The sequence below is a fragment of the Pelophylax lessonae genome, assembly GCF_965119305.1.
Source record: "Pelophylax lessonae genome assembly, chromosome: 2".
Classification (NCBI taxonomy): Eukaryota; Metazoa; Chordata; class Amphibia; order Anura; family Ranidae; genus Pelophylax; species Pelophylax lessonae.
Genome location: NC_138769.1, coordinates 506,645,283 through 506,663,626, shown reverse-complemented (window position 1 = coordinate 506,663,626; position 18,344 = coordinate 506,645,283). Strand labels below are relative to the sequence as shown.

The 18,344-nt window shown below is 46.2% G+C and overlaps 1 protein-coding gene across 1 annotated transcript in view; it reads right to left on the bottom strand.

Moving 5' to 3' along the window:
- The window catches only part of RBM26 (RNA binding motif protein 26), a 187,886-nt gene that overhangs the window by 159,042 nt on the left and 10,500 nt on the right, over positions 1 to 18,344 (bottom strand). Inside the window, exons 2-3 of the mRNA XM_082244533.1 lie at positions 5,843 to 5,961; positions 3,938 to 4,074 (exon numbers count right to left, since the gene is read on the bottom strand). Coding sequence (XP_082100659.1) covers positions 3,938 to 4,074; positions 5,843 to 5,961 — 256 coding nt within the window. The remainder of the gene's footprint in view (positions 1 to 3,937; positions 4,075 to 5,842; positions 5,962 to 18,344) is intronic.

Here is an 18,344-nt window from a genome sequence, read left to right as displayed (position 1 = left end):
TCACACGGGCCAACCAGGGCTGAAGAAAACCGAGCAAGCGTCCCCCCACCCCAAAACTGGGTGAGGGCGCCCCTTCAGGCCGAACTGTTATGGGCCGCAGGTCCGGATTGACCGGACTTCTGTTTCCCAGACCAGGGCTTCTTCTGAGAGCCTTGGCCCTTGAACGGTTTGCCCTTGTAGTGCGGCCGAAAGGCACGAAAGGACCCCTGAGGGGGCCGAAAATGAGCATGCTTCTTCCCAGAAGCCCCCTTAGCCTTGGGGAAATGGGGCAAGAGAGTGCTCTTACCCCCGGTAATCCCCTTAATCAACACATCCAGGGACTCCCCAAAAAGGCGAGACCCATCATAAGGCAGATTGGCTAAGGTTTTACGCGAAGATTGGTCCACCGACCAACATTTCAACCAAACCAGGCGGCGAGACAACACCGCCACGCTGTGCACACGCGCGGCCAACGGAATCAGGTCCAGGTCCGCATCACACAGATACATGACACCCTGGTGGATCTGATCCACCATATCCAGGGTCGCCGCCGAGGCCGAATCGGCCACTAGGACGCGCCTAAGCATCTGCGTCCAACTTGCGATCGCCTGGGCCGCCATGAGAGAAGCAAACAGAGCCTTAAGCATAGAACCCGTAACAGAATAAGTATGACGGGCAAGAGACTCCAGTCTCCTATCCGTGGCATCACGGAAAACAGGGGATCCCTCTGCAGGGATCGCAGTGGCTTTGTTCAAAACCGCAATAGCATGATCCACTGGCGGAGGCACACACCACCGTTCATCAGTGGCAGGCGAGAAAGGATAACGCAGCTTAAATTTACTTGGTACCGCAAAAGGCTTGCGCAAATCGCGCCATTGGTCCTTAACAGCGCGCTGAAAATCAGCATTGCAGGGAAAAACCTGCGGCGTCCTGCGTTTTCTCTGCGTCCCATAAGCCGCCAAGGCAGCTGGGGGACACACCTCGTCCTGCAAACGTAGCGTCTGCTTAATGGAAGCAATCAACTCATCCATGATTGCAAGCTCTTCAGGCGAGCCAGGGGGAGAATTATCAACCCCCTCAACTTCAGCCTCTACCTCAGACCCCACTAGATCAAGAGAGGAGCGGGACCCCGATAGGGGGGTCCCCGCCAGAACAGCCCCATCACCTTCACCCTCAGAATCAGAGGACAGAGCAACTCTGGGCCGTTTAGCAGATTGAGCAACCACCAGCATTTGCACCTGTGCAGCAAGGCCAGCCACAATAGTGGCTAAATCCCCCCCTGGGGGGGAAACAGCGGTCCCCTGGCTTTCCACCAATACTGTGGGAAACTTGCCCTCCTGAGAATCCATTGCCCCTGTATGCCAGACAACCAAGGGTTAACTGCCCCCTTACAGCAAGCGCGGCAAGCGCAGCCCACCGCACCACACTCAGGCACAATGAGACCCCCACAGGGAATATACAGACTGAATACAGGCAATGGAACACAGGAATAGAAGGATAAAACCTGAGGAGACTCCGCTGCTGCTGCTGCCTCGATCGGTGCTTCCAGGAGAGAGGAAGTGATGCTGCCAGGGCGCTCTATGTAAGCCTATGGAGGCTACAAGAAAATGGCCGCCGTGCATGTAAACCATGCGGCCGGAGCGGGCGCCGGTAAAATGCCGTCGTTTGGCGCCGAAATCGCCGCTCCACAGTGCATAAAATCACACACAATATTATCCCATTATATGGATACATGTTAGATCGCCGCAGCGATCGCTGTATATGCCCCAACATGCCATTAAAAACATGCCCCACAGCACACAGCTCCTCACACTGCCCAGCCTGACATACTCAGTGTCATACAGCTCCCCCCCCCCCCTTGCAGCCCACAGCATGCAGCCGAGAGATAGGGAGACAAGCAGTGTGATTAAAGGCAGGTTACACAGTCCCAGACTGAGACCCCCCCCAGACAGACAGGTCCCCACATAGATACACTTACCTCACATGGCGTGGGGAACCCGCACAGGCGAACAAGCCGCTGCACATGAGGCAGGGAGAGTCGCAATTCAAGACGCACACAATGGCGGTTCAGAAACCGCACAGCGTCCGGTGAGGTAGCCACCTCACCAATCATCCCTGCACCGAACAGGGATGGGTCGTTCACTGTGCCAGGAGCGTAACCTGGCTGAACGCTCGATGGCAGACTGGGAAGCCACTGACCCACGACCTGCGACCAGGGGGATCAGCCCGAGACCCAGTCCGCATGATCCTCTTCGTCCGAAGAACTAACTAATGCTGACAAAAATAACAGCTAAGTAAAGGTAGAGAGAAAACTCAAACAAAATATCAAAAAGAAGAAAGAGTCTGGGACAAAAAGTCCCAGCACAGAGAGAGCCAGCCACTCCTGACAAGCTAGACATTAAAAACTGAGATATGGTTGCAGGAAGTAGGAGGGTATTGACTGAGGGGACCACCCCTTGAGGGTGGGATATGTTAAAGCTTTATTGTTAACATATTCTGTTGCCTAGCTACTCCTTCGGAGCAAAGTCTAATACCCCATATGTGACGAATATGAAGAGGCGGCGACTGTCGGAGGACGTAAGAGAAAATGGATTTTTAACATACCGGAAATTCTTTTTTGCTATTCGAGAACGGTGTTGCATTCAGGAGACCAGACACTGACAAACAAAGCTAAAAAGGAAAGCCTGTATAATCCCTCTCACCACAAGAAAGCCTCAATTTTAAAGAAAATAGGAGTGAATCAAGAGCAGCAAAGAGGAGAGACATGTGTTCCTTAAAGTACTCCATGAAATGACTAAAAGTGAAGTATGACCAAACTCTTTTGGCCATACGTCACTTGTGGGTGCACTTACTGTTGCACTCCTGTGACCCAGAATCAGCTGACAGCAGTCAGCTGACGTAACTGAGCCGCTCCAGCCTCTGGTTGTATCCCAAACAATAATGTCGGGAACCACCCAGATGCCCAATTGCACCACAGAGCCTGAGCCAGCCTCTCTTGCCCAGCACTCCAGTGAAATTGCCCAGCAGGGTGGTCAGAGGAGACCTGAGCGGTCACGTGATCGCTCAGTTCTCAGGCTTAGAGTTGGCGGGGGGACATCATGCCGATGCTGCAGCCATATAGGCTAGTGTGTTTTATTTATTGTTTTTGCCATTTGCAGAATGGGTCATCCTTTTTTAATCTGGTGCAGCTCCCCTGTCCTTCAGTGACGCAGCCAGGATTGGAATGATTAGCTCTTAGGAGGAAGCCAGAATTGTAAGCACCAAGCAGAAGTCCTGGTCAAAAAGGGCAAAGCCCTACTCATCACAGATTTGCTCAAAGTAAATAATGTGGAGAACAGGAGATTTGACATTTTGCCTGCTAGTCATTCTGCCGTCTGTGATGTAAACCTAACTTCATAGTTAACCAAGCAGTTTTAAACAGTGTTTAGTTGAACAGATTGCTACAGAATAAAAAGCCTCTAAAGAGTTAAGCCTAAGAGCCGAATCAAATAGGAGCGACCCGACTTGCCGGGGCGACCTGTGAAGTCACGGTGCACAGCGCGCACCGCGACCTCGGAGCGGCATGCACAGACTTCATATCATTGAAGTGAATGCAGGTCGCTCCAAAGTAGTACAGGACCCTTTTTCTATGTCGGAGCGACTTGTGTCGCTCCTATTAGAACGGGTCCTGTGCTAATCTATGGCAGGCGACCCACGGCGACTTGTCAGGCGACCAGGTCGCCTGACAAGTCGCCCCAGTGTGAACCGGCTCTTAAGGAGTAAAGACAACTCATGGGAATGTTGCGACTCAAGCAGGAGACAGCGATCCAAGCTAACTCAGCAGTTTAACACTTAACAGACTGCTACTGATCTACATTTCATACAATACATTTATTGTCATGTGAACTGCCCATTAAAACATTCAGAACGCTGCTATTTTAGAAGCATAAAAAGAGATTCACAATCTATAAAAGTATACCTCTTCCCTTCTCACTTCTCTTTCTTGATGTTCCAATGCATCTTCTCTTACAGTAACTGTTGATGTAGGCTCAGGGGGTGGGAGGTAACTTTTGGTGTTCACAGCTTCAAATAATTTATCCACAAAGCCTTGGGTCTCTAAAATGTGTTAAAAAAAAAACAACATATGTGAACATAAATAAAAAAAGAAATATAGAAGCTGAAAAGTATTTATGATTTGTTTATACTTCAGAAGGCCTGGGGACAAAAATTACTCTTAGACCCCGTTCACACTGGGGCGACCTGTCAGGCGACCTGGTCGCCTGACAGGTCGCCTGCCATAGAGAAGCTGTGGACCCCTTCTAATAGAAGCGACACAAGTCGCTCCGACTTAGAAAAAGGGTCCAGGGCTTCTTTGGGGCGACCCGGAGTGACCTGCATTGACTTCAATGTTATGAAGTCCGTGCCAGCCGCTCCGAGGTCGCGGTGCGAGCTGCGCACCGCGACCTGTGAGGTCGCCCCGGCAAGTAGCATCGCCCCAGTGTGAACGGGGTCTAAGGCTCGGTTTCCAGTAGCCTGACTCCAAAGCCTGACTTTGATGTGACTTTATACACTCTGTGGCCTTGAAGTCGTATCAAAATCGGACCAAAGTAGTGCAGGAACCTTTTCTAAAGTTGGGCAGACTTCTGTAGTATCAGTGAAGACAGCTCTCATAGGGAAACATTAAATTTCACATCATCTGACTTGAGGTCTCACAAGTCGGATCCTATATCACATCAGTGTGAACCGAGCCAAAGTGAAAATGTAGCAGCAACAGTTAAAATACACAAATAAAACATCTAGTGGAACTCCTGATGCTTTATGTGCTTAAACTGAACAAAAATGAAGCTCTTTTTCTGGAGCTCCTTGCTTGAGGTTGTCACAGACCGCTCTGAAAACCCTGGACACCACAAATCAAAGAAGCATTTGGGCTCATAGTTACTATCATGAGTTACCTGAAATTTTAATATTTTGTTGGTAAAAAAGAAGGGACTGTATAACCCAGTCATTGCAAATTGAGCAGAAGGATTTCACACTGTGTTCACTGCTTTTTCAGCAAATACTCACTGCACAGTAAAAATATTTTATCATCTATTAAGCTAAGCAATATTATTCCAATAATTCAGATGTTCTATGAAACGAATGAGGAACTCACATGCCTAATTACCAAATGAAGCTGATCTCTAGCTGTCAAGTGAAATTTTAAGTTAGTTTGGACCAAGCTGGTCCACAAGAACCATTACCTTCACTAATAGATGCAGTGGCTGTGAGCGCCGTATAAAGTGTAAATAGCCTCAGCTACATACAGTGCTGTGTTCAAGCAACACACAGGAACTTCCAGCTCCAAAACAAAAATTATTGGGGCTGTTCTGTGCTCAGCCATTCACAGGGAACCTTGTATGAATAAAAATATTCCTCTGATTGGCTGAGGTAGAGATTGTGACATCTACTAACCTCTCTGCCTATCAACGGATACTTTATTTCTTTCATTCATAAAATACAAAGCTTCCCTGTGAATGGCTGAGCAGCGCTCATCCCCACCCTGATGGAACAAAAGCTAAAGCTACATACAGTTCACAGCCGCTGCATCTGTTAGTAAAGGTGAGAAGACCAACTTGGTCCAAATGAACGATTTACACTTATCTAAAAACTGGAGCTCAGCATGAATAGAATGAAATTAAATTAAAAGAATGCATTATAAATGAAATGAGGACTACAGGGAGGAACCGCAAACTATTTGTATTCTATCCCATGCGTATTGGGGCCACATAAATAGCAGACCTTTCTCGTACAGAAATAGTAACCTAATTAGTCTACACAATACTGTGCATGTGTTAACGGACAGAAAAAAGAAAAAAAAAAAAAACAAGCTTTGAAGAAATGGTACCTCTTTGAAGAAAAACATCAAGCTGATCAATGCACAGTGCCTTCAGTTCTCCGTCATTTTTATCCTTTTTCACCAAAGCAAGAACATATTTTGCAAGAGCCGATGGATCAGCATCACAACTGCAAACCAAAAACAAAAAAATTATGACAAAGCTAACTGGATAAATCTAAACATACAATAAAGTTCAACTGCAATCAAAACTTTTTTTTAAGTAGAACTATAGCCAATTTTTTTTCTTTTATTTTGGATAGAATAAAGCTAGATACACATTATACAATTTTCTATAGATTTTTTCCTTTGGATTTACCAAAACCATATAATATGAGGTCAAACCTAAACACTTTCAATGTGTATGCAATCAGGCAGGCCCTTGCACTAGATGGTTGAAGGTAAATCTAAAGGAAATCAAACAACAAAAGTTGTATAGTGTGTATCCCAGCTTAAGAGAGGGTTATAAACCCGATCAAATATTTTTCCACCAGCTGTGTCCGATTGTGCATGCTTTCCCTCACTTCCGGTCCCATAGCCAAACATGAAGTGAGAAGAAATCTCTGCAAATTCCTGGAATTTCTTGAGGACCCCCAGATCATAACTAGTGTTCCCATTATTACTTTGGGACAACCCAAAATTTGGGATTTTCTTTTAGTTTCACTTTCAATGATAATGGTAAAAAGGACAAATAGAGAAGGCACAGACAACAATAAAAAAATGACAAATCCTCTATTCCCTCTCCACAAAATAATAAAAAAAAAAAAAGAGGTTTTGCATTTAGATATATTTTAAGCTTTGAAAATACCATGGAAAGGTTAGATTTTGATTGCTGTCCAATACTGGGGGAGATTTTCCCTCCCTTCCTGTCCTAAAGCTAGGGTCCTAAAGGAAGCAATGAGAAACCTCTCCAACCGGGTCGAAGACAGCAATAAAACTCATTTGAATACGTCCCAACTATGCAAAGCATAAAAAAAAAAAAAAAAAAACTCTTTAGAAAAAATGCTTTATTTACCAATGTAGAGGCTGCCCAGGTAAATATGAAAAAATGATGTGCAAACCGGTTAGACATACCGGGACGTAGTCCACTGGAATGGACGATGGCGAGGCTCATGCAATGTTCTATGGGTTAATAGCGGTGTAATGAAACTACTTGATCTTAACTAAAAGATGCCTTTTTTTTACCCATGAGCTACAACACATACGCACACACACATATATTATATATATATATATATATATATATATATATATATATATATATATATATATATATATATATTTATTATAGGCCAATTTGTATTTCTGCTACATATTTGTGGTTAAAAAAAAAATTACAAAAAGCGTATTTTAAATAGGTTTGCGCAAAAAGTTATAGCGTTTACAAACTAAGGGATAGATTTTTGGACTTTAATTTTTTTGTTTTTATTAGTAATGGCGGCGATCAGCAATTTTTAGCAGGACTGCGACATTGCAGGGGACAGATCAGACCTCTGAAATTTTTGACACTTTTTGGGGACCAGTGACATTAATACAGTAATCAGCAATAAATAATATGCACTGTTACTGTATAAAAGATAAACAAAACCAGGCGCACATCAACCTAGTGTATTATTAGGGATGCACCGAAACGAAAATTTTGGGCCGAAACCGAAAATGCAGGATGCCCTTGGCCGAAAACCGAAACCGAAAATGACTTTTTCCCCCAAATAATTTTAAAATATAGATGGAACAGGGGCATACACCAAAAACAGGCAGCGACGTACACCTGTCGCTGCCACCCTGTCACAGTATATGTACTGTGATGGGTTGACAAGAGGTTAATTTAATTACCAATGGTATTTGTATTATGAAGCATGAGGAGTTAATGTATTGCCACTGCTGGTCACTGATGCATTAGTGACCAACCAGTGGCAGCTAATTAACCCCTTTGTGCTGCATTAGTGCAACCAGTATCAGTGTTAATTAACACCGATACTGGTTGCACTAATGCAGCACAAAGGGGTTAATTAACTGCCACTGGTCGGTCACTAATGCAGCAGTGACCAGCAGTGACAATACATTAACTCCTCATGCTGCATAATTAATACTAATACCAATGGTAAGCTGTCTCAGCTATCACCCCCCCTCCCCCGCATCAGCGTCCCTCTCCTACTCAGCTCCTCCGGTGTCCATTATTCAAAAGTCCCGCCTCTGGCCGGCCGCCCGCCTCCCGGTGATGTCACTACTACGATCTGTACATGAATGAAGTGACACACCGGGCAGGAGGGTGGGCGAGCGGCCGCTAATAGCTGTCACTATGTGAGCCTTTCACTTCTCTTCAATTCCCTGTCAGCAGCACGATGTACATGAATTAACTGACACTCCGGGCGGGGCGAGCGGCCGCTAATGGATAGAACTATGTGATCCTTCCCTGTCAGCTCAGCGGGACTGTGTGTGAATGAGAACTGACCTGACACCGGGCGGGGGGGGCGGGGCGAGCGGCCTTTAATAACCAGAACTATGTGAGAGCTTCACTTCCCTGTCAGAGGAGATACGTGCCTGACAGGGAAGTGAAGCTCTCACATAGTTCTAGTTATTAGCGGCCGCTCGCCCCGCCCGGTGTCAGGTCAGTTCTCATTCACACACAGTCCCGCTGAGCTGACAGGGAAGGATCACATAGTTCTATCTATTAGCGGCTGCCCGCCCTGCCCTCCCGCCTGGTATGTCACTTCATTAATGCACAGATCGTAGTAGTAGGGACGTCATTGAGAGGCGGGCGGCCGGCCAGAGGCAGGACTTTTAAAACTTGCCCTGCGCTGCGCCCTCCTCCTTCCTCACGGCGGCCATATTAATTTCGGCAATGTTAACCCATTATCGGCCGAAATGGGATAGGCTCATTTTCGGCCGATAATTTCAGTGGCCGAAATTTCGGTGCATCCCTATGTATTATAGTTTTTATTAAAGGAAAATGAATCAATATGAAATGCACTCACATGGTACAGCAAGTACTGAGCATATGTAGGTTCCTCTCCTGCTGTATGGCCTCTTCATACTGTATAAATGGCACTGACAGGGAAGGGGTTAACACTGGGGGTGATCAAAGGGGTTAATGTATGCCTAATGCTGCTAAGGCTACGTTTACATATTGGCGTTGCTATTACAGGCGTTTTTATGGGCGTTTTTGCAGGCGTTTTTTGTGCAGGCGTTTTTAGATTGACTAGAGACCAAAAAGAAGCTCATGTACTTTTTTGAGCGTTGGGCGTTTTGCTCACGGTGTCAAAATGCTCAGATGTGAACAGGGGCCATTGAAATGAATAGGATTTGTCTTGTTGGGCGTTTTGAGAGCTGATCCTAGAGCAGAAAAACGTCCCCAAAACGCCTACATGTGAACGTAGCCTTACTAATTGTGGGGGGGCGGAAGTCTCTGCGACAGGCACAGAGAGAGATCAGGGATTCAGCGTAGGTGAAACTCATGATCTCTCTCTGCCTGTCTGACAGAAAACCAAAGCAAACAAAAGCAGGTGGGTCTACTGTCAGTTTCTGTAACGATCGCGGGAGGCCAGGGGCGATTGTCGCAGTTCCTGCTGCAGACTGGCTCCCGCTGTGACGTGATTATGCGCAGCCGAGCCACCCTGCCGCAGTATATCGGCATGGGGCGGTCGGCAAGTGGTTAAACTGCCCTCACTTACAGAAGAAAGTTCATTCCTTTGATCCAAAAAACGAAAAGATACACTGTAAAAACATTGTGTTTATAGCTATCTCACAGCCTTAATGTTGATAAAAAAAAAAAAATAAGGAGCCCCAGCAAATGTTTAACAGCTGTGAGTGAGAAGAGAACGGCTCTGTAAGATATCGCGGACATGCAGTTTTAAGATCGTGAGGGGGGGGGGGGTGAATCGAGATTGCGATTTTTTTAACAAATAATCATGCAGCTCTAATATACAGTCTCTCACAAAAGTGAGTACATCATGCACATTCGGTGATCTGGCTTCCTTTATTATTAGGCCCCCAATCTGGATGGATGAAGGAACCCAGAGAGACCTTTGGACAGCAGCACTGTTAATCTGGGGAAGAGGCGTGTTAGAGGCACAAACTGAATCCAAACTCCAGCGAACACTTTATAAACATTTACAGTTTTTGCTTCTTCTTTTGGGATTAGGGTTTTACATAAATGAATAAAAACTGATCATTTTGGCCACCCCTGTCATTTGCAAATGGTTTGTCTCAACCAACTGTTATATCTGCAGGCCAGAAAGAAAGCCCCAAAAAAGAAAAATACAGCTACCACATCTAAGAAGTGGTAATCTGCAATATCATAAACTTGTGCTTTTGCTTTTAGAAAGTGCATGTCTGGGCTGCAAAAAAAAAAAAAAAAAAGACATAAAAAAAAAAAAGGACAGAGTTCAGCTAAAAATTGTGATTACACATATCAGATATTTCAAAGGAAATAAAGTGAACAACATAAGCTACAAAAGTCCCGTGTAGGAGTTCCAAGTTAGTAAAATACGAACTTGAAGCTGTTAGATCTTAAGTGATTCACTAGCCAAAGTAACACGCATCACCTTCCGCCACCGTGTGAATAACTGACCACCGGAGATACCGCCACCATAGATGTAATACAAATGACGGCTTACCAGCAGTACTGGACCTCTTGTCACAAGAGGCCAGAAGCACTTTTTGGCTGATTATCCCGCCACCGCTTGCCCATGCATGGTTTCGAATCTCGGCCGGTTCCAGCTGAACCAGCAGAGATTGGAACTGTCCGTGGCCAGCTGTAGTCATGCAATTGCCTGATATAACACAGCATTTCTGAACACGTCTGCTCCACTACTAAAACCTCCATCCTATTCTCCACAATACAGAAACTAATCATTTTGTAGTCTCGAGACATCCACTAGGAGTGCCAAGACCAACATAAACATGTGCACGAGACACAAGATGGCTCTAAATTTTAGCAGATTTTTATTGCAATAAACAGATCAGAAAGTGGCAAATACATTCATTGTTACATATGCCTAAAAAGAAACTAAAAGCAAGAATACCAAAAACAGATAAAACTTGGGATAAGATGCTGCTAAGGGAGCTCACAGGCATCAGACCATTGGACCACTTCAATGGTCGGACACCCCTAAGGTCCCTTGTCAGCATGGTATGCCCAGCTTCTTCTATGTGGCCATCTTTAGCTGTCTTGATTGGGTAGCAAAGACGTGACATTTGTGGAAATCATTAATCCAGGCACACCGGCCCTGTGCTGGAAACACATGCACAGCTCAAGAAACATTCTGCTGGGAGGACCGCGAACATGCAACTAAGTTGTTTTATTGTGAAAGACATTGCACATGTCTTCTGCAATAAATAGCCTGTTAATAAGTTTTTAGGTTTTTTTGCCTTTAGTTCTGCTTATTCCACCAGTGTGTAGCACTAAGTTTAACAGTTACACTAACGTTTATTAACAGAGGTCAGAGGTTTTGGAACAATAGAAGCATATAAAAATTATAACTATAAGGCCCCATGCACACTGGGCGTTTTTAACGCCGCTGTAAGCAGCGTCAGGCGTTTTCTTTTTGCAGCCTAAAAACGCCCCTCCATGTTATTCTATGGCCTCATGCACACTCAGACGTTTTTGAGCTGTAAGTGGCCTAGGCGTTTTTAAGCTGCAACAAGAACCCACGACCTGCGCGTTCTGAGGACCAGCGTTAGAGCGTTAAAAACGCCTGACGCTGCTAAAAGCTGAATAACGTTGCTATAACGTTGCTTAACGTGCGTTAAGCCACGTTATACGTTTTTTTTTTCTTCCATTCAAAATCAATGGTTCCCTATGGGAGCCTATTGATTTGAATGGAGGTCGCACCGCAACACCGCAAGTCGGATCCAACTTGCGGGGCGACTTGCGCTGTGGGAATCTTGAGGGGGAACTCCACGCCAAAATGGGAATAAAAACGGCGTGGGGGTCCCCCCCAAGGTTCCAAACCAGGCCCTTCGGGTCTGGTATGGAATTTGAGGGTAGCCCCATGCCGAAAAAACGGCGTGGGGTCCTCCCCAAAATCCATACCAGACCCTTATCCGAGCATGCAGCCCGGCAGGCCAGGAAAGGACAGGGGACGAGCGAGCGGCCCCACCCCCCCTGGACCACACCAGGCCACATGCCCTCAACATGGGGGGTTGTTGGTGCTTTGGGGCAGGGGGAGCTCTGCACCCCCCACTTCAAAGCACCTTGCCCCCATGTTGATGAGGACAAGGGCCTCATCCCCACAACCCTGGCCGGTGGTTGTGGGGGTCTGCGGGCAGGGGGCTCATCGGAATCTGGAAGCCCCCTTTAACAAGGGGGCCCCCCAGATCCCGGACCCCCTCCCTATGTGAATGGGTATGGGGTACACCCCTACTCATTCACCACATAAAAGGCAGTGTATGGAAATGACAGGAGACGTTTTGGAAAGTTTATTAAAAATCTTCATCCGACTCTTCTCATCTTCTCCTCTCCGGGGTCTTCTGCTCTTTTGCTGTCCCCTCTTCTTGTGTTCTTCTCTCCGGGGTCTTCTGCTCTTTTGCTGTCCCCTCTTCTGCTGTCCTCTCTTTTCTTCTCCTCTCCGGTCTTCTGCTCTTTTGCTGTCGGCTCTTCTTCCTCCGGTCCTCCTCCAACAACGTCTCCGGTGATTATGCCGGTCTCCGGTCTCTGCAGCTTATTATATAGCCATTAGGGGCGTGGCCCCGATGACGTCATCGGGATGCCCCGCCCCCTCATGTCACAGAAGACGTCGTCTGTGACATGAGGGGGCGGGGCCTCCCGATGACGTCATCAGGGCCACGCCCCTAATGGCTATATAATAAGCTGCAGAGACCGGAGATAGGCATAGGCATAATCACCGGAGACGTCGGAGGAGGACGACCGGAGGAAGAAGAGCCGACAGCAAAAGAGCAAAAGACCGGAGAGGAGAAGAAAAGAAGAGAGGACAGCAGAAGAGGGGACAGCAAAAGAGCAGAAGACCCCGGAGAGAAGAGCACAAGAAGAGGGGACAGCAAAAGAGCAGAAGACCCCGGAGAGGAGAAGACACTGGAGAGGAGAAGACAAGAAGAGTCGGATGAAGATTTTTAATAAACTTTCCAAAATGTCTCCTGTCGTTATTTCCATACACTGCCTTTTATGTGAAGAATGAGTAGGGGTACAGTGTACCCCATACCCATCCACATAGGGAGGGGGTCTGGGATCTGGGGGGCCCCCCTGTTAAAGGGGGCTTCCAGATTCCGATGAGCCCCCTGCCCGCAGACCCCCACAACCACCGGCCAGGGTTGTGGGGATGAGGCCCTTGTCCTCATCAACATGGGGGCAAGGTGCTTTGAGGTGGGGGGGTGCAGAGCTCCCCCTGCCCCAAAGCACCAACACCCCCCCATGTTGAGGGCATGTGGCCTGGTGTGGTCCAGGGGGGGTGGGGCCGCTCGCTCGTCCCCTCCCCTTTCCTGGCCTGCCAGGCTGCATGCTCGGATAAGGGTCTGGTATGGATTTTGGGGGGGACCCCACGCCGTTTTTTTCCCCATTTTGGCGTGGAGTTCCCCCTCCAGATTCCTACAGTGCAAGTCGCCCCGCAAGTCGGATCCGACTTGCGGTGTGACCTCCATTCAAATCAATAGGCTTCCATAGGGAACCATTGATTTTGAATTGAAGAAAAAAAAACGCTGCTAAAAGCAACGTAGCAAAACGTGCAATAACGCCAATGGAAAAAGCTACTGAAAGCACGTTTTTTACAGCTGCTTTTTCCGGCGTCAGAACTAACTTTGACGTACGTTTTTTCTAACGCCCCGTGTGCATGGGGCCTAATAAAACACACCATACATCTACAGCCATTTAAAGAAAAGTTTAGTGGCCAGTGGGGGTAGAAAATGTCCCGCGTCCAGCATAAGTGAGAATAAACATGGCAGCAGGGTTGGTGGTCAGTAGGAGTAGCAGCACCTCATCATTAGAATTATTGGGAGGAAAAGTACACCATCATTGGTATCAGTGGAAAAAATAGTGCCCCATAGTAGGTGTCAGTGGGAGGGATAGGGCCTCATATCATTGGGAGGAATAGTGCCCTAAGGGCCAGATAAAGGCAAGCATAAGGCTGCACCTGGCCCTTGGGCCACAGTTTGGAGACCTCTGCTCCATGTCATCTCTATTATTGGGAGACGTCACTGCCACCCTCCATGCCTCCTGATTCCTAGGTCTTCTCAATTATTAGGAAACTTTCAGGCCAACCTCCGCTCCCCCGCACCTATGTCATCTCAGTGATTCAGGGACTTCCAGGCAACCCTCTTCTTCCCTGCACATACAGCGGGTAAATTACATATTGCACACGTCACCATTTTTCTAGGTAAATATATTTAAAAAGTATTAACATGAAATTTTCACATGTCGGTAATAAACCTATGCAATCCATACACACAAAGAAATCAGTACAAATAAGTTCAGAAGTTAAGTGTAATAAAATGTATGAAAAAAGGAAAAAGTACTGAACAAATGAAGAAAGGGAGGAGCAAAAAGGCATGGAAAGCCAAGACACCAGCTGAAATCTATCAGTAATTAGAAAGCAATCCTGCTCCTTGCCAGTACAAATTAATATCATAAATAAAATGTGACGATTGGTGTTGGCGCTACCTTTATGAATACCCCAAAAAACGTGAGTGGGGATGAAAGGGTGTAAAAACCCACAAATGGTGAAATGTGCCAAATGGTGTAATAAATGATAGTCAGAAATGCGAGTCTGAGTGTTTATTTACAAATTAAATAATAGTGCTGAAAGTAAAACACGTGAGTGTAATAAACGCACTACCATGCATAGGGTGAAAAAGGATTGGTGATTAATAAATAAAACGTGCCACACAAAGTGTGATGATAAACTGAAAATGCAAAATCCGTAGTGGCCACTAGGTGGCGTTTCTTCGGAATACAACCTGTATGATGATGAGGGGTTCCCTTTCGGAAAATGATGCAAACAATGGCCGCTGGCGGGAGGCCTAGATGCTCATATAAGAAGAAACCCCATAGTGAATAGTCACATCATACATAGCAAAAAGCAAGGCCGCTCCAGTTGACGTCATTGTGACGAAACGCGTAGGGCGGAGTCTCCGACGTCATACGTCACTTCCGGTTGTCGGCCGTGGAACGCGGAAGCATCCCGACGCACACTGTACTCTGATCTCGATCATCTTAAGAGTGAGTTATCTACACCTTGCTTTTTGCTATGTATGATGTGACTATTCACTATGGGGTTTCTTCTTATATGAGCATCTAGGCCTCCCGCCAGCGGCCATTGTTTGCATCATTTTCCGAAAGGGAACCCCTCATCATCATACAGGTTGTATTCCGAAGAAACGCCACCTAGTGGCCACTACGGATTTTGCATTTTCAGTTTATCATAACACTGTGTGGCACGTTTTATTTATTAATCACCAATCCTTTTTCACCCTATGCATGGTAGTGAGTTTATCACACTCACGTGTTTTACTTTCAGCACTATTATTTAATTTGTAAATAAACACTCAGACTCGCATTTCTGACTATCATTTATTACACCATTTGGCACATTTCACCATTTGTGGGTTTTTACACCCTTTCATCCCCACTCACGTTTTTTGGGGTATTCATAAAGGTAGCGCCAACACCAATCGTTACATTTTATTTATCACTTTCACCTTGATTTAAAGGTTTGATTGGGGCAGCTTACACCTTACTATTTTATTTATTCGTTTTTTGCATTTTCACCCCCCTTTTTTTCATATTTTGAAATCCGTAGCGCTGGTCACCCCTCTTCATTATAACAAATTAATATCAATTGGTTCACTCTCAACTGATGGCCTATAAAAAAAACAAAAAAGGGTCTCTTTACCAAGTTCTCTCAAGACCTTTGCAACCTTATTGTTGTAAAACATACTGATGACATGGGTTACAAAAGGATTTCTAAACTTCTGAATGTTCCAGGGAGCACTGTTGGGGCCATAATTCAGAAGTGGAAAGAACATAATTTCACCATAAACCGGCCACAACCAGGTGCTCCCCGTAAGATTCCTGACAATGGAGTGAAAATAATCAGATATGTCCAAGAGCCAATGACCACCTGTTAAGAGCTTCAGAAAGACCTGGAATTAGCAGGTGCAATTGTTTCAAAGAAAACAATAAGGCTCCTTTCACACTATCCGTCCGTCGGACGGATTCCGTTTTTCTCAGGGGGGGATCGAGCCGCCGATCCCCCGCTGAGCAGCAGGAGGACAGCTGTGTCTCCGCGATGTGTGCGGAGACACAGCTGTCAGTTCCCCATGCATCTCTATGGGGGAAATCGGATGGGAACGGACCGTCTGTCAGTTCTCATCCGATCCGCTGGACGGATGGAAAATAGGGTTTCCAATCCATCCGTCCAGATTTGAAGGATCGGATGTCAGCGGACATGTCTCCGCTGCCATCCGATGCCCCATAGGAATGCATGGGGGGACCGTTCAGATCCGCCAAAAAAACGAACAGGCGAATCTGAACAGTCCGCCTGTGTGAAAGGGGCCTAAGTGATTCACTCAACCGCCATAGCCCACCATGCAAGACTCCATTGCTGAAGAAAAAGCATGTTGAAGCTTGTTTAAAGTTTGCGGCACAACATTTAGACAAGTCTGTGAAATGCTAGGAGAATATAGTCTGGTCAGATGAGACCAAAACTTAACTCTTTGGATGCCATAATACACACAATCCTGCACATCACCCCAAAAACACCATACCAACAGTGAAGTTTGGAGGTGGGAACATCATGGTGTGGGGCTCTATTTCAGCATAGGGTACTGGCAAAGTTCAGATCATTAAAAGAAGGATGAATGGAGAAATTTACTACCAAGACATTCTTGATAAAAATCTGCTGCCATCTACCAGGATGATGATGAAACGAGGTTGGACATTCCAGCAAGACAATGATCCCAAACACAAAGCCAAGGAAACCCTCATCCGGTTTCAAAGAAAGAAAAAGCTGCTAAAATGGCCCAGCCAAATACCTGACCTGAATCAAAGATCTTTGGAAAGAACTAAAGATCAGATTTCCCAGAAGAGGCCATGAAAACCTTCAAGATTTGAAGACTGTTTATGTGGAAGAATGGGCCAAAATCACACCTGAGCAATGCATGCGACTTACCTGCAGTTCCTGCTCTGGCAAGCTTTCTGCGTTTTTATATACTTGGGCCCTTTCTTTAAAAACACAGTTTGCATGTGCAGGAACTGCAGGTAAGTCGCATGGTGCAAAAGAAGGAAGGATTTCACGGCCACTGCATTTTTTTTAAATTCTGCATGCACCTTTTTTCAGCCGAAAATGCAGGCATAGCAGTCCATTCGAATCAATGGGCTGCTATACCTGTGTAAATGTAGGCCGCCAATCCGCATACGTGAACCAGGCCGAAAGCAATAGTAAATTAATTTATAAATAAAAACACTGGTCCTCCTGCAGGTTTTACCACTTCTGGACTGCAAGGATTTGCCCCCTTAATGACCAGGCCATCGGATCTGAGCTGAGCGCCAGGACCAGTCACCAGGTGGGCCACACACTGCTCAACCACTTGCCGACTGCCTAACGCAGATCTACATCGGCAGTCAGCCCCTCACAGGCAAAGCGACGCAGGTCTACGTCACTAGCCTGTGAGGGTCTAGGGAGCGAGCGCGCGGTCACGGAAACCCCCACCCCCCCGCGCGTGTGACCGGCGGACCCGATGTCCGCCGGTCACTCGGCGATCGGCAGGGGAGAGGGAGAAAGTCAGGCGGCTTGTGTAAACAAGCTGCCTGTCATTCTCCCCGGTGTATGAAGGATGATCATACGGTTCTACTATGTAGAACCGTCGATCACTCTTCATACATCTGAAGCCACAGCCAATCACAGTTAGAATCACGCCCCTAGGGACACACACAGCCCCTCCCTCTCAAATAAAGTTAACCCCTTCACTACCAGTGTATTTTTACAGTAACAGTGCATATGTATAGCACTGATTACTGTAGAAATGTCACTGGTAACCCCAAAAGTGTCAAAAATGTCAGTCAAGGGTCCGATCTGTCCGCCGCAATGTCGCAGTACCGCAAAAAAAAAAAAAATCGCAGATCGCCGCCATTACGCGTTAAAAAAAAAAAAACAACAAAAATGACAAAAATCTTTCCCTTTGTTAGTAAATGCGATAACTTTTGCGCAAACCAATCAAAATACGCTTTTTGCGATTTTTTTTACCAAACATAGGTAGCATTAGACATATGCCGGTTTTCGGTAATTCGATATATCGCGGTATTGCATAGCCACGGTATTGTTATTGTGGCATTTTTAAAATACCGAGTTTCTCTGCTCCTGGGTCTGACTTGTGAATTGATACATTTCAGTGAGCTGGATGACTCATTCACTCACACAGCTAACGCCTAACTATAAACAAAAATGATTACATTGTATCTTTTCCTTCCCTCTGCCAGGGAGAAAGGAAGTTTAACCTCTTAAAGACTGGATCTTTTTCTGACACTTGTTGCTTGCAAGTTAAAATCAGTTTTTTTTTTGCTAGA